This window comes from Choloepus didactylus, chromosome 14 (assembly GCF_015220235.1).
Source record: "Choloepus didactylus isolate mChoDid1 chromosome 14, mChoDid1.pri, whole genome shotgun sequence".
Classification (NCBI taxonomy): domain Eukaryota; kingdom Metazoa; phylum Chordata; class Mammalia; order Pilosa; family Megalonychidae; genus Choloepus; species Choloepus didactylus.
Genome location: NC_051320.1, coordinates 82,303,883 through 82,320,174, shown reverse-complemented (window position 1 = coordinate 82,320,174; position 16,292 = coordinate 82,303,883). Strand labels below are relative to the sequence as shown.

The 16,292-nt window shown below is 47.8% G+C and overlaps 1 protein-coding gene across 3 annotated transcripts; it reads left to right on the top strand.

Annotated features, from left to right (window-relative positions):
* The first annotated feature begins 11,421 nt into the window (after positions 1-11,421).
* On the top strand, positions 11,422-15,392 carry LRATD2 (LRAT domain containing 2). Of its 3 annotated transcripts, none has more exons than XM_037803426.1 (2): positions 11,422-11,830; positions 12,351-15,392. In XM_037803426.1, exon 2 carries the CDS (start codon positions 12,447-12,449, stop codon positions 13,377-13,379), a length of 933 nt encoding a protein of 310 aa, XP_037659354.1. In that variant the 5' UTR covers positions 11,422-11,830; positions 12,351-12,446; the 3' UTR covers positions 13,380-15,392. The 3 variants fall into 3 exon arrangements, with proteins under 3 accessions (XP_037659354.1, XP_037659352.1, XP_037659353.1); XM_037803424.1 differs by having other exon boundaries at positions 11,423-11,816; XM_037803425.1 differs by having other exon boundaries at positions 11,423-11,816; positions 12,076-15,392.
* The last annotated feature ends 900 nt before the right edge of the window (positions 15,393-16,292 follow it).

Here is a 16,292-nt window from a genome sequence, read left to right as displayed (position 1 = left end):
AGAAAACAAGCTCCTAACACTCTACTAGGCATTGGGAAGGCAAGATGCTACACTTCTGACAAAAACATTAAACTAATATTCTCTTCAACTCAGAACAGTTACAGCCCAGTTTCTCACACAGTCTACAAGGATAGTGAAATTTCAGTCCTAACCTAGACTCCAAATAATGCCCAAAGGCACTGCAAGATGCCTGATCACCAAGCAAAGACTTAATTATTTTCAATTTTCTCCAGAAACTTAGGCAGGTAAGTGAACTAACAGTTTGGAAGGATTTTCTATAACAAGGCCTGTGGCAAGCTGGGTTTTATTTAACCTTCAGTTAAGCAGAACTCCAGTTAACCAGGGCCCTTCCGGGCTTGAGTATCCCTAGTTAATGGCTGTTAGAGCGGGTCTGTAAAGTGATTTGCGTAAAGACTCTGGAGGCAGGAGCCCCTGGCCCAGTGGAGGATGGAAAGAAAAGGGCTGAGCACAGCTCTGAGGAATGTTGACCTGGTTCCTATCAGTTTGGGCAGGAACTTGAAAATCCTTAGGGGAGGGAGACATGCCTGGTAGGATTGGGAGTCATTTCTGACCTCGGCAAAATGGCAGACCTCCCCTTGCTCAGGTCGTTGTTAGATTCTAGGGCCCGAAGGCACAGCACACTGAAATCCAATTTATTTGTCTTACTTGACATGTCCCCAAAGCTCTAATGACTCAGTCCCTCCCACTGTAATAAATTCATTTGTTAAATTAGCCAGAGTCCTCTAGTTATTTCTCCAACACCCACCCCCCACCCCCCACTCCCTGGGCTAGCCTTATATAGGAATTTCTGCGTTTTTTCCTCAATAGTGCCATGTTCTATCAGTCTGTTTCTGTAATCAGTATGAGTGTGCTCCATTTTAAGCACCCCCTCTGAAACCCTTGGGCTCACTGGTCAGGATGAAGGATGGCCCATTTATAGGAGAAGGAAGGGGACAAAGATAAACTTTGATAAGAGCTGCATTTTGCCTCATCTAGAAGCTTCTTCCTGTTGTTGCTTGTGACACACGTTGCTGGAATCTGTGTGGATTGGGTTGGTGGACTTGTACGCTCCGTGGTGGAGGACACACCACTTTCAGTGTTTCACTCTCCTCAGCTGTAAAATGGTACAAGGATGATAAGAGCAGCAGCCCTGGGAGGTTGGGAGGAGGGTTAGCCAGGTAATGATCACCAGCAGTTAGCACAGAATCTGAACCCTCAATGATTGTTAGCTGCTACTGTCTCAGAGGCAGGACACAGCCTTTCACTGGCTTATATCTCTGCACCACAAAAGCTAAGTAAACAAAATTTATGGACATAAACTTTGGTTCATACTCTAAATATCCCTTGGGTGGGTATCCTTAACTGCTTTTAGGGCCCTTAAGGCAAAGGCCTAATTTGATGCATGCATTTTATCCATTACTTCAACAAGGCTTGCTGAACACACCTACTAAGTGCTAGTGGGTGTGACAGGAGTCCTGAGTTCCTAGAGGACAGGGGTGGTGCTTTGGTCCTCTTTGTACAGCAAGTGAGGTTGATGTGCAGCATCAAGTCAGTGCCTGACAGGAGTTCCACATCTGGACTGCCAGGCAGGACAGCTGAACTGCAGCGTGCGTGCAGCACCTTCAGCCGTGGCCCCAGGGAGCAAGTCCTTACCTTGCATAGGAAAGACGCACACCCCGTCCCATACTCATATGATGCATTCAGATCATTCATCCAACAAACTGAGCAACCGAACCCCAATGCAATGAGCTTTAGCAAAATCCTTCCTTGAATATTTATTATTTTTTATAGGCCCTTATTATATTTCCCTCTCTTTTTAAATTTTTTTTTCTATTTCTCCTCCTTGACCCACATTTATAGTTCTATCGGCTTTCTCCTGGTTCCACATTCCATCTTCAGTTTTGTAAACCCAAGTGCATACTTGCATTTTCAAACTCAAAGTTAGTTTTGAAGAGGTTCTCTTGGTGACCCCCTTACCCTGACCCCCAGTGAGAATGTCAGGCTAACCCAAAGGAGAATTCATTTATGCAGCACATATTTGTTGAGTTTCTCCTTTGTGCACTACACTGGACAATAAGGTTTTGTTTTTTTTTTTAATAGAAATTTTATTTTGTGGACAGTGGGGTTTTGCATGTCAAAGTAAGCTCTCCTGGAGAGACAGGGAGGGGAAGTGAGCAAATAAAATCACTATCAATCATGATAAGTGTCACATGTGGGAAACCAACCAGGATGAGGAAGCAGGATGATAAAAAGCTGATCAGCAAAGGCCCCTCTGAGGACTTAGCTTTGTGAAGGATTTAGCCCTGGGAAGCTCAGGTCAAGGAGCATTCCAGGCCCAGAACAGTCTTGCCAAGGCCTGATGCCATCAAGAGCTTCGAGTGCACAAGAAAACCAAGGGCTGCTGTAGCTGGGGCATGGGTGGCGATTGGCTGGCAGGAGACGAGGCTGGAAGGGTGGTGATGAGTCAGACTATGAATGTGGGGGTGCAAAGGTGATTGCTTTATCATCTATAGATGGGGCAAAGAGGAATGCTGAGTATGAAGACAAAGGAATTTAGCCATATTGATTACTGTCTGTGCAAGGTGGGTGGCTGGAGGTCACCCGCACTCCAGTGGCAACGCCTTGTGTCTGAAACTTGGTTTTGCAAGTCACTTAGCTGTGTGGCCATGGGCACAATACTTAAACTCCCAATGCCTCTGTTAAACAAAACTCACGTCATAAATGATTAAATGATTTAACACATATGAAAATACAAATGAGTTAATAAACTTAGAATAGTATAGGGATTCAGGAAGCACTTCAAATGTTTGTTTATTACCACCTTCATGAATTCTCTGTTATCTGAGACTTCAAGCTTGCAGGTTCAGAAACCCAACATTGTCAGCCCTTTGAAAGTGGAGGTTCATATTAACCTAGCCCCACAGAATCAGATGCATAGCACCAGCTTATCGATTTACAAAAAGAAATGTAATTATTAGTTCAACTTGTATTCTCCATGGGTGTATCTACCCAGGCCGTCACATGCCCCTGAGAAGGTTGCTCAGTGGGCAGGGAGTCCAGGCAGGCCATGTCTGTGGCAGCTTGCCTCATCCAACTCCATCTTACTGGGAAAAAGAACTCCTTCTGCACAGGCCCAACTCAGAAGTTTGGGCATAAGGGTGTCTGCTGAACACCCAACACCCCTGGAGGCCTCTCAAACTCTCTCTTTGCTTCTCACGGAGACTCACCCTCCTCTGGAGAGACACATTAATTCTTTAAGTATTTACAATGCCTTTGCTTTTATCCTTAATTGTTTTACAGTTACAGGTTATCTTGTTTTCCTATTGCCAATCACAGCTCTCTTGTCCCCAAGGGCAAGAGGTAATATAATTGAGGATAGAGAGGCAAGATGTGATGGAAATAACTAGAACACTGCTGACTAACAGAAATAGAATGTGAGCCAAAAATGCAAACCACATATGTAATTTAAAATTTTATTTTAGTCCCATTTAAAAAAAAAGTAATAAGAAACAGGTGGTATTAATTTTAAGAATATATTTTATTTAAACCAACAGTTCCAAAGTATTATGATTTTTAACATGTAATCAACATGAAAAATTTAATGAGATATTTAACTTTTTATTTTACTAAGTCGTAGAAATATTGGTGCATGTTTTACATTTTTTACACATTTCAATTTGGACTAGCTACGTTTTAGGAGCTCAGTGTCCACATATGACTAGTAGCTACTAAATTGATCAGCACAAGCTAGAATTTTAGGGTGAATTTAGCTGTGTTACCCGGGGCTAACTTCTTAACCCTTCTGAAAATCAACTGCCCAGTACTCAACTGGAGGCATTTAGTAAATTTTAGAATTAGTTTTCTCATCTGTAAATTGGGAATGATCCTATACTATTTTTTTTTAATCTTCATTTTATTGAGATATATTCACATACCATGCAGTCATACAAAACAAATCGTACATTCGATTGTTCACAGTACCATTACGTAGTTGTACATTCATCACCTAAATCAATCCCTGACACCTTCATTAGCACACACACAAAAATAACAAGAATAATAATTAAAGTAAAAAAGAGCAATTGAAGTAAAAAAGAACACTGGGTACCTTTGTCTGTTTGTTTGTTTGTTTCCTTCCCCTATTTTTCTACTCATCCATCCATAAACTAGACAAAGGGGAGTGTGGTCCTTATGGTTTTCCCAATCCCATTGTCACCCCTCTGATCCTATACTATTAACTTGTTGTAAGGATGAGTAGAGATGCCCCATATAAAGCTCTTAGGTATATTTATTCAAATACTATTTCTTGAGACTACTTTTTGGCAAGCACTATTCTAGAAGCTGGGGATACAACAATGAACAGAACAAAGGAACACCCTTCTCTTAGAACTTACAGTCTAGTTGGAAGGGACAGTAAACAAAAACAGGTTAGTAAGTTATATGGGTGATAAGTGCTACATAGAGAAATAGAGCCAGAAAAGGGATATCAGCTGTGAATGGGTGGACATTTAGAATTGCAAGTAGGTTTGTCAGGGAAGGCTCACCAAGAAGGTAGCATTTGAGTCAAGAGTTAAAGGGGCAACATGAAGCTATCTGGGGAAAAGTGTTCCAGGGAGAAGGAACGGCCGTGCTAAGGCCCTGAGAGAGAAGGTTACTTGCCACGGGGGAGGAACAGCAAGGGGGTCAGTGTGTTTTGAGGTGTGAGCAAGGGGGAGAGTAGCAGGGCAGGTGGGGGAGGGTAGAGAGAGGTATGTGGGAGACAACCCAGGTAAGGCCTTGGGCCTATCTTAGGGACTTTGGCCCTTCTCTGAGGGAGATGGGGAGTCATAGAGGGTTTTGAGCAGAGGAATGACTCTGGGCTGTTGTGATGTGAATCAGGAAGTGGGCAAGGCCACTGGTGAATGCTCCAACGTGATCCCTTGGCCCCTGGCCTACAAGTGGTTTGGGGAATGCAGACAGGAGTTGACAAATCAGGTTGGTTGGGGTCTGTGCCCCAAATACTGGTCCACCTAATCCATCCTGCAGAAAGCCAGGCTGAACAAATGCTATCTTCCTCTCTCAGGTCAGAGTTCCTCCCTGGAAGCAGGAGGAATGCCCAAGGAAAGCAAAGGATGTTGGCTTTGCTATGCCAGAGGCCCCCAAATTATTGACAGCCTTGCCTCCTCTCTGAAGATCTCGCCCTCCCCTTCTCACACAAGAAGTGCAAAAATAGGAATCTCAGGATATGGATTTTTTTTTTTAATCTCCACATTTGGATTTGCAGATATGCCAATATTTGGATTTGTAGAGCTATAATTTAAACCGCTCTCTCCCCTGGAACCGCCTGGTGAAATGCATCTTTCATGAGGCTCCTGCAGGAGCCGGGCTACAAGCGCAGACTCCGAGCACAAATCAAACTCTGGTTCAACATCAACATATGATGTCAGGGGCCTCCTAGAACAGCCAGCCTCAGGGAGGGACAGGATGCCTCTGTGTCTTCCCTTTTCCAGGAAAAGATTCAGAGCTTCCTTACAGACAACTCAGCCACAGGATTAATGGGTGGAGAGTTGATGGTTCAGGGTGGGCTACAGCTGCAGACCCCTTCTTGGGGCATTGCCTTGCCACCCCCACCCATAGAGGGCATCTGCTCTGGGCATCTGAGAAAAAAAAATACAGAAGCAAGGGAAACAGTGTCACTCAGCAGAATCTTTCCTTGTTCTGTAATCTGAAGGTCTAGCAATAGTTCACCCAACATGTAAAACTCTTCATGTAGGTTTTAAAGCTAAAGAACGGTAGGTCTGGAGGGTTAAGGAGAGCAGCTGCAGACTAGCATATCTTAGATGTGAGCCAGGCCTTCAACTTTTTATTTTTTGGTTGGGGGTGGCAGGGGGAGAGAAAGCTAAAATGAGACTTCTACCATTGATTGTCTCTTTTATTGGATGACCGGGTCTGTTAACCTTATCTGGCCATGGGAGGTCCACCATGAGAGTGAGGTCTAAACTAAAACACTTCCCTGATTCTCCTTGCTCCCTCTCCCCTCCCACCTCCTCTTAGGAAGGCCCTGGTTCAGGGAGGGTGTTCTAGTTTGCTAATACTGCTGAAATGCAAAACACCAGAAATGGATTGGCTTTTATAAAAGGGGGTTTATTTGGTTACACAGTTATAGTCTTAAGGCCATAAGTGTCCAAGGTAACACAACAATCAGGTACCTTCACTGGAGGATGGCCAATGGCTTCTGGAAAACCTGCGTTAGCTGGGAAGGCACGTGGCTGGCATCTGCTCTGGAGTTCTGGTTTCAAAATGGCTTTCTCCCAGGATGTTCCTTCCTAGGCTTCAGCTCCTCAAAAATATCATTCTTAGTTGATCTTGGGGCGTCTGTCCTCTCTTAGCTTCTCCGAGGCAAAAGTCTGCTTTCAAAGGCCGTCTCCAAAATGTCTCTGTAAGCTGAAGCCCCTTTCTCAGCTCCTGTGCATTCTTCAGTGTTTCTCTTGGCTGTAACAAGCTCACTCCTTCTGTCTGGGCTTATATAGATGCCCCAGTAAACTAATCAAGGCCCATGCTGAATGGGTGGGGCCACACCTCCATGGAAATTATCCAAACAGTTATCACCTACAGTTGGGTGGGTCACATCTCCATGGAAACAATCAAAGAATTACAATCTAATCAACACTAATACATACGTCTGCCCACACAAGATTGCATCAAGGAACATGGCCTTTTCTGGAGGATACTATATATACAAACGAGTACAGAGGGCAATGACCACCATAGGAAACACCCAGAGGGGATGGCAAAGGTCCCAGATTACCTAAACATGGTGCTGTCAGTGCTAGGACTGCAATGGCCCCAGAAACCAGGACAAATTGGTCAGCCTCCACTCAGAAGATACACCAACCCCTAGGTCCTCACACCTGCCAATTTCTGGATGAACAAATATGCACACTGGGAAGTCTGAGGCAGCTTGACACAGTGTGACAAATGGACTTGGAGCCAGCCAGATTTGGCCTTGAATCCAGCCTCTCCCACTTTCGGTGGGCAAAATTAAGATTGACTTCCCTGGACCTTTGGATTCCTATCTGGGAAATGTAAATGACAGGATTGGTATAGAGATTTAATAAGGTGACACCTATAACAAATGGTTAACCTCCCACTCCCCATATTTAAATTGTCTGGCCTCTGTATGGTCTGTACATAATGTCTGACATCTACAAAGCCTTTATGATTTACAAGGTGCTTTTCTGCATTGCCTGCCTCATGTGACTACTGGCAATGAGGAAAGTCTCAGCATCTGTTGCACTTTAGAGGTTAGAAAGGGAGGCCCCAGGGAAGAAGAGGTGTCTCCAAGGTCATGCAGCTGGCAAACGGGACTCCAACCCAGGTCATCTGGCTCAAAGTCATCTGGCTCAATTCTACAGCACCTGCCTCCCAAGACTGAAGCAAAACCCAGGCAGAGTAACCAGTGCAGGTAAATCTGGGAGTTTCCCAGTGTGTAGAGAAACCTGTTTTCCAGCAAATTTTCAGCTGGGGCCCAGAGCAGGGAACAGGCAGAGTTCCAGGCTGCCTAATCAGATAATTCTGCCATTGTGCTCCTTTGGTACATTTTTGGAGCGAACGATTTAAACCGAGCTTTCTGCCACACCTGCAGAGGCTGAGTTGATGTCTTGTCAGGTAGACACGTCAATTCTCACTTATTCCCCACAGGCTAGTGGGAATACTATGAGAGTGACAAACTGGCATTCAGCACAACTTGTTTTTATTGAGTGCCTCCTCCTCTGAGTTGGGACACCTGGGTCACTGCTTGGGGGCTAAAACTACAGTCTGGCTGAGAAGCCAAATCCATGCAGCATTCCTTTATTGGGCAGTTGTTCTTGGGGAAAGCATTATCCTTTGCTCACCAGGGTCATGTCCTGGCATGACTTTCCTCCCCGAAGCCTGGCCCTCTGCAGGGCTTGCTCCCTCCCTTGTCCCTTCACCATCCATTTCCTACTGGGGGGCTAGAATGACAGCCTTAAAACCCCAAAGGCCGGTCCACCTCTCCTCTCCCAGTCCCTCTCACCCACTGTGCTCTAGCCACAACTGTCTCTTTTTTTCCCAAATGCTCCCCCCACCCCACCCCAGTTCCTTCCCACCATGGATCTTTGCTTTTGGTTTTCCCTCTCTTGGAATGCCAAGGCTGGCCACTTCTCATCCTTCATGGATTAGTTCAAGTCCCAGTTACTCAGGACTCCTTCCCTGCCCATCTAATCCATTGTTAGGCTGTCCCCCCATCCCCAACTCTCCTCAGCCACAGTTACTCAATCCCGTTGCCTTACTTTATTTTCTTCCCAGCTCTTATCACTCTCAGAAGTTCTTATTTATTCATTTACTTATTTATCACTTGTCTCCTCCCATCAAAATGTCAATGCCACAAGAGCAGGGATTTCGTTGTATCCACAGCTGTCTCCTTAGAGCCCAGTAAAACCAAACACTCCAAAATTTGTTAAATACTGTAGAATCAGTCTGTCTTTATTGAAAATGAAGTGGTTATGTAAAACAGACTTGTGTGATCTTCTCACTTACCAACTGGGAAAAGTCACTTAACTTCTCTAAACTTAATTCTCCTTCATAAAATAATCAAGAGCTCACTAAAGCAGTTATTAATTTTAGAGTTGGTTGTACCCACTAATCCAGGACCCTTGAGGACAGGCACTTTGTCATTCATCTTTGCATCCACATGACTCAAAGCCTCCCTTTGCCCACTCAGTGTCCTCTACTTTCCCTTCCTTCAGGATGTCACAATGTCCTAAAGATTCTATTTATTTCGCTGTCTCCCCCACTACACTGAGCTTATGGGGACACTGAGTATCTACACAACCTAGCACAGTGCCTGTTGTATGTGAAGAACAAATGGTGAATAAGACTAGGAGACACCTAGTAGGTCTCTGATAAATATATTTTAAACCAAGTTCTCTAAAGAGACATTTTAAATACATGATTTAAGGAATAATACTAGATGGTAAGTGATAAGAGTCCTGAATTGCTTTCAATCAATGTGATAAAACACAATGTTGATACAACACAATGTTGATACTGGACTGCAGAAGTGGCCAACACAGAGGCTGCCAGAGCCAGTCAAGGGACCTGGGTATGTGGGGTAAGTGGGACAGGGACTGGGGCCAGCCAGAGACCACATCTGCAGAGCAACCACTACTCATCTCCAGCTTTTGCTGCCATCCTGCAATGTGAGCTGACATTCAGATTTTTTGAATTTCCCAAGTTTTCAAATTGCTGGCAACTAAATTAACTTTCTTAAACAATTATTAGAGATGAACAAAGCATGCCTTGGGCACTGTTTTATAACCTTTGACCCAGTGCTGATTAAATGGAGATCAAGCCCTGGACAGGCAGTAAGAAGCTCACATAAGGAAGGTGATGGGAAGGCATCAGGTCTTCACTTACTCACTGCCCTGGGCAAGGATTCCATGACAGCACCCAACAAGCATTAATTGAACACTTATTAAGTGCCAGGCATTAGGAAATAAAGATGCCTCAGAGCCTGTTTCCTTTGAGACTTTACGCTTGGTCAGTTAAACAGATTTTATTGAGCCTGTATTGTGTACCTGGACGGAGCTCATCAAGACAACTGGACACACATGGAGACAATCAGGGGCTTTTCCTCACCAATCAGATTTTGCCCCAGATATCGGGCAGCAAATTGTGATACTACTTTTCTGTGGATTCTCCCAGCCCCAGTCAACCCACCCAGAACCACCTAGGAGCAAAGTGGCTGAGGTAGCAGAGGTTTCCTAGTCTGGCAGACATGGGTTGACCTGCACAGTCCAAGCCTAAAGCTTCTCTGAAGAAAAAAAACAAACAGGCAGCGGCGTGAGCTCACATGGCAGTGACAGATATATTAAGGCAATAGCAGCCTCCAGAACACATTACCAAAAGGTCCAGGGAGGACTCCTCCAGTCACATGTGCCCAAGACCAGCCTGAAAATAATTTAACCTGCATGGTAGGCACACTGCAATCTCTTTTTGATCTAACTTAATGCTGTGATCGTAGGCTTGCTGAAGGACTAACTTCCATCACAGCAATGCCAATATTGATTGCTCAGGCTCAAAAGTACATAAGTAAATTGATTTTCCCCCCCTCGAACTGAAAAGGAACACTGTAGTCTTAGTGTATTCCTGTTTCCACTGGCTGGTACAGACACCGAATAAATAATAGTGTTACCTGGAAAAAATCTAGTCAAAAGAAACAGTGATGGAAAACAGGGTAGAGAAGGTCTTGAGTTGCATTCTCAGTTCTCCCCAGGGTTAGTTTGGGTGCTTCCAGTTAGTGCCTAAATTTGCCTAATGTTAAGGGGGCCACCAACCCTCCACCACCACCATCCCCCATTCCACTATTCAACCAACCAACCAACCAACCAAAAATCACTTTAATAGCTTACATGTTAGGTAAGAAGAAATGAAACCAGCAAGAGCAAGGGGGGGAACTGTTTTCTCCCACTGTAGGTTAATAGGCAATACTTGCCTGCAGTCACTTCCTTCCCTAAGACAGAAGGAGGGAAATACATCCACTAGGGGCCTCTGCTAATTTGTTTCTAATTTAAGGACGATTAGGCAATTCCTAAACCCCACCCCCAAGAAAAACAGCCAGAGCAGAATGATTTCCCTCCCTACCTAACGAATTGGTAACTTGCTGGAAACAACAACGCACGTTATGAAATCAATTTTGTGCTAACTTCGAGGGACATCTAATAAATAGAGGCTGGTCTTGGAAGCCGGCCAGTAACTAACTCTTCATTTTGTGTTAAGCTCTTCCCTTTCTGTGATTTTTTTTTTTTTTTTTCCTATCCCAAAGGTTCAGCGTAATTACATGGAAACATCTCTAAGGAGAAACAGTTCTCCAAATGTGCCTGTAAGAGTCCTTTCCTGGGACCTTTCCGGCAAGATATAAGTTCTAGGAAAGAAAAGACGCAAACGTCCCTAAAAAAGAAAAGAAAGACGCAAACGTCCCTAATGACTATTCCTCTCTCCCCAGATACTCTGGAAAGAATAGGCGAAGAAACAAACACCAAACTCTTATTCCCTCGCTCATCTCTACGCTGGCAGGTGTGTGTGCCTTCTAACTTCTTAAAGCCACAGCTCGGACAAATACGAACCGAGTAATCGGCAATCAGCGAGGACCCCAGCAAGCCCTTGCTCTAAGAAGGAAACAGGGGTTCCCAGCGGCCGCCTCGGAGGCCAGACACGCGAGGAGCAGGCCACAGCCGGCCCCAGTCTGCCGGTTGATTATTTAATAGCGGGATTTAAACCTGCTCCGGCGCGGGGGCGTGGCCCGGGCGGCGCCTCGCGGGGGCGGGGCGGGGGCGGGGATCCCTGCAGCTCAGCGCCTTGTGGGAAACACCCGGGCACCGGGAGCGAGCGCCTGTCTCTTTAAATGCCAGGGGCTGCGCTCCCGCCCCGGGAGCCCGGAGCCGGATCTACAATCCCGTCCCTCCCGCTCCAGCGCTTGTTGCTCGCCGGGCCGGAGTTGGAGTGGCCGCCGCCAGGCAGCCGGGCAGCCTCCTTGTCCTCACGACTCACCTCCCCTGGGAGCAGAGGGGGAGCAGCAGCCCGGGCAGGAGTGGGGAGCGCGGTGTGAAGGGGGATTGCCCCCCACCTGCAAGTCCTGGGGCGCTACGCAGCGGCGGGGGGAAAGACATGCTACGTTTCCCCCTACCCAGCCTCGCTGCCGCCAGCTCCGGGAGAGGAGGGACCGCGGCGCTTACACCCGCAAACTCGCCATAGAGATCTCGGGGTGCGGCGGGGGGCGGGGCTCCCCAATCCCGACGGTCTCCACCTCTCTGCGGGTGAGTTTTCTCAGGTAATCCAAGCCAGAGGGCGGGGGAAGGGCGGGCGAGCGGGGAGGAAGAAGCGCCGCAGGTGAGCCAGGTAGGTGGCTCACCTGCCCGGGCCGAGCTGTGGGGATCCTCGCCCCTTCCCTCGGGGACGGCGGCGTGGGGGTGTCCTAGAGGCTAGCTATGGCGCAGGGGTGGGAGGGGGAGTGAGAGAAAGAGGGATTGGAGTAAACTTTCTCCTTCCTTTCCTTCTCCTGCCCGGGCTTGGCAGGTAGGGCGCGGACGGAAGCAGCCAGAGGTGCTGGTGCAATGGGCTTTTTGCCCGGGCGAGGCGAAGGGCAGGGGGCGGGGAGAACTGGAGTTCTCCGATCTCCTGTGACCGTGACCCTACAGGTGGAGAAATGAGGGTTTCTCGCTCTGCCCGAGACTCCCCTCCCGAAAATGGCTCCAGGTGCCAGACCGCTAACCTTTCTTCCTCCTCTTAAAAACAAATCGCCTCTTTCCGGAGGGGCTCTCGCATGGCTTCCTGCCTTCCTCTTCCAACAGGTGGCTCCAGCCCCTGTCCGGGGACCTGTGCCAATGACCCTAGTGGCGGTTTCGCTTTCTCCCCTCCCGGCGGCGTGAACGTGTGTCCGCAGCGTGATGGGCAATCAGGTGGAGAAGCTGACCCATCTAAGTTACAAGGAAGTTCCCACGGCCGACCCGACCGGCGTGGACCGGGACGACGGGCCCCGTATAGGCGTCTCCTACATCTTCTCTACTGACGACGAGGACGTGGAGCCGCAGCCGCCGCCACTGGGGCCCGATGGCGGCGGCGGCTTGCCCGATGGCGGGGAGGGGCCACCGCTGCCCCCGCCGCAGCCCTACGACCCGCGGGTACATGAAGTGGAGTGTTCCGTGTTCTACCGCGACGAGTGCATCTACCAGAAGAGCTTCGGGCCCGGCTCGCCGGCGCTAAGCACCTACACGCCGGAAAATCTGCTCAACAAGTGCAAGCCGGGCGACCTGGTGGAGTTCGTGTCGCAAGCGCAGTACCCGCACTGGGCTGTGTACGTGGGCAACTTCCAGGTGGTTCACCTGCACCGGCTGGAGGTGAGCAACAGCTTCCTAACGGACGCGAGCCAGGGCCGGCGCGGCCGCGTGGTCAACGAGCTATACCGCTACAAGCCGCTGAGCCCCAGCGCCGTGGTGCGCAACGCGCTCGCTCACGTGGGCGCCAAGGAGCGCGAGCTGAGCTGGCGCAACTCGGAGAGCTTCGCCGCCTGGTGCCGCTACGGCAAGCGCGAGTTCAAGATCGGCGGCGAGTTGCGCATCGGCAAGCAGCCTTACCGGCTGCAGATCCAGCTCTCGGCGCAGCGCAGTCACACGCTCGAGTTTCAGAGCCTGGAAGACCTGATCATGGAGAAGCGGCGCAACGACCAGATCGGGCGCGCCGCGGTGCTGCAGGAGCTAGCCATGCACCTGCACCCGGCAGATCCGGACGAGGGCGACGGCGACGCGGCGCGGACTACGCCGTCCCCCGTTTGCCCCCCTGTGCCTGGCTCCGAAGAGGACCCGGAGGCGGTGGCTCACTGACGAGGCCCGGAGTGCGAAGCTGCGAAAGGGAGCCCTTGGTTGCAGCCGCGGCCCTTTCCTTCCCTCGCTCCCTCCCTCCTAACTGCCGTGTTCTGGGCCTCATCTGGGCTCTTGGGCCTTCTGGAAAAGGGAGAGTTGGTGAAATGCACAGTTGGCTGTGGCTTGAGCTTGCCATTTTGGACGGGGGAGGAGGGAGGCGGCGGGAGCAGGTAGGAGTGGGGATGGGGGGGTTGAAGCGACAGTTTTTTTTGACACCCCCCCCAATCTGTCTCCCTTTTCCGTGGGTCAAATTGTGGATTTCCCAGGCGTTGTAATTTCTCCTGAACCTGGGTCCAAAATGGACCTTCTCGTGCACGCGGGAGAGGAGAAAAAAGTTCGGCTCCTCTAGTGCCGCTGCCTGCCATTGCCTCCTCTCCGCTTTCCTCCCTCCCCCTGGGTTTTCAGTGTGCAGGGTACGGAGGCCATAGCGGGTTAGCGGAGGCCCCTGGTCGGCCTGCGCCGAGAGCTGCTTATCTTTCCCGCGGAGCTGTGCATGGAATCCGGGAGGCTGGGGTAATTTATTTTATGGGATTCCTGGTGTGCAGGGCTGTGAAAGCCTTGCGGGGAGGTCTAGGAGAGAGCGGCAGACCAAAACCAAGCTGCCGCTTATTACGTGTAACAAATAGTTGCGTAAACTGGCGCTACAAAGACTTTGCTACCTCCCTCCCCCACAGCCCCAAGTAATTCGTTTTCTGGAGCTGGCTCTGAGCTGCGTCTCCAGCTCCTTCCTGCTCCACCCGCCCCTGCCCAGGTTACAAGTAAATCATTGTCATGGGCCGGAAGGGGAAGGATTCAATTAAGCTTTGGTTCTGCTGCCTTTGTTTCTCGCCTGCTGTTGTAGACACGTATAGTTGCATTATTTGTTATCAAAGAAGGGAATAGCCTTTTGTGTCACCGGTCTAATTAAACCTGCTGGGCTATGTTCAGTCACTGGTCACAGATGGGGTTGGCTGGTGCCACCCCATAAAAAGTACCCACTACCAAAGCAGCCAAGCATGGCTGCCCTGGCAGGAATCTGTTATTCCCCCCCATCCTCTCAGTCCCACTCTTTCTGAACAATGAACAGAAGCAAAACCCTTTTTAAAACACAAGATTTTGGTGTGGATGTTGTGAATTTATTTTCCCTTCACTGCCCTCTCCTCCTTTTCTGCTGCCGATGAAATCTTAGTCTCCAGACTGATTTCAATGGTAAGATACTTTTTTTTACTAACCACATTTGATGCTGTTTAATTCAAAATGCAAAAGTCGTTATCCTGCAGCAGTCTCCTTGTTTTGAAAACCCCCTCCGGAAGGTTACTCAGTTAAGAGGAGTGACATCAATCAGAAATGCCACCATGTGTAATCCTCACCAAATCTGGTAATAGAAGCACTGTTTGGTAATTGTGGGATCTTTTAGGGGCAGGTTAAGCTGATAGTACTTGCCTCTGCTGATGAGCTATGATGAGCTACTACTGCTTGCTTAACTGAAATTTAAAAATTTTTACCACCTGTGCTCTGTATTCCCATGAATGATGTGTGCCCTCAATTTCAGAATGCTTCTGCACATTGGCATTGCTAATGCAATCTCAGAAATTGAATAAACTTTGAGTTTTTTGTTTTTTTGCCCTCTTAGGACTCATTATAGATGACACTGTACAATTTTGTGACCTAATTCTTAAGATTGGAATAGAATCTTTCTTGAGTTTTACAACCGCAGGCCCCCCTGCCTGGAGAACCCTGAATCAAGGCCACATGACTTGAAGGATTTTCCTATATACTTCCTTTTTCCAAACTCTGAAGTCAAGGTCATAATTTCTAAAGGTCTGGCCCTTCATAACACCTCAGAAAGAAATATTTTAATTACAAAGGCATTAGCCATGTTCCCTGCCTTCACAGTTACCACCAAACCAGGTCCTGTCACTTTCATTGTTAACGTTCAACTACAAGCCCTTGCCTGGGTCTCTGGAGGAAAATAAATCTTTTGTTGGAAATGCAGATGCTTTGGTCTGTCTAGTGTTCACATTTAATAATGTCACAGCATTGTATTTGTTTTCTTGCTCATGGAAAAGTGGGGCAAGTTTAAACGTGGATAAAGACATTTAGAAGCACCTAGATCTGGATTTTCTGTTCTGCTTAACAGTAGTGAACGGTAAAAGTAATGACTGATGTGCAGACAGAGGAAGAGAACAGCCCTGCCTGCGGCTCTGCCCTCGCCAGCTCTTTTCCTGCTCTCCCACCCTGTCTCCCTCCTTTCTCCCCAAATGGAAAGCCAATGTCCAGTCACCTAAGACGCAGCAGTGACCATCTGGTTAAACCTGAACTGTTAGAGATCCCAACTTGGAGGAGCTCCTGTAAAATCCACACCAATGTCCAGAGAAGAAATTTCATAACCAAGCTGGAAAATAAGAATAGGAAATAGAGACCTACTCCAGAAATGCTGCGTTCATCGACAAAATGCAAGCATTTTTTCCAGGGTGTCATCAGAGATATAAAAGACATAATACTTAGTATCAGTGATTCCACTGAAAGTTTCCTTAGGCTTATAATGCTTGAAGTAAAGCAACCGCAAACCAGTAATGGCTCCAAGAAAGGGGGAATGGAGTCGGCCCTTTTTTTTTCCCCCTCAAGATGGCAGTGTTGTGGATAAGTGGCTTTTTAACGCCCTGGCAATGGCTATACCTCGCACTTTAAAAGAAGTATTTAATAATTTTTGTTTCTCCTTAGGAATAAAACTTTATAACTATTTTGTACTGTGAATTACTGATGGCTCTTTGAAAGAAAGATGGATTCTAATGTTCTTCAGAAGCTCTGGCAGGGATAAGCAGAATAGCCAACTGGAACGTATGCTAAATGAAATCAGACAAATTATATTTTCTTACTTGAGCAAATATTTTA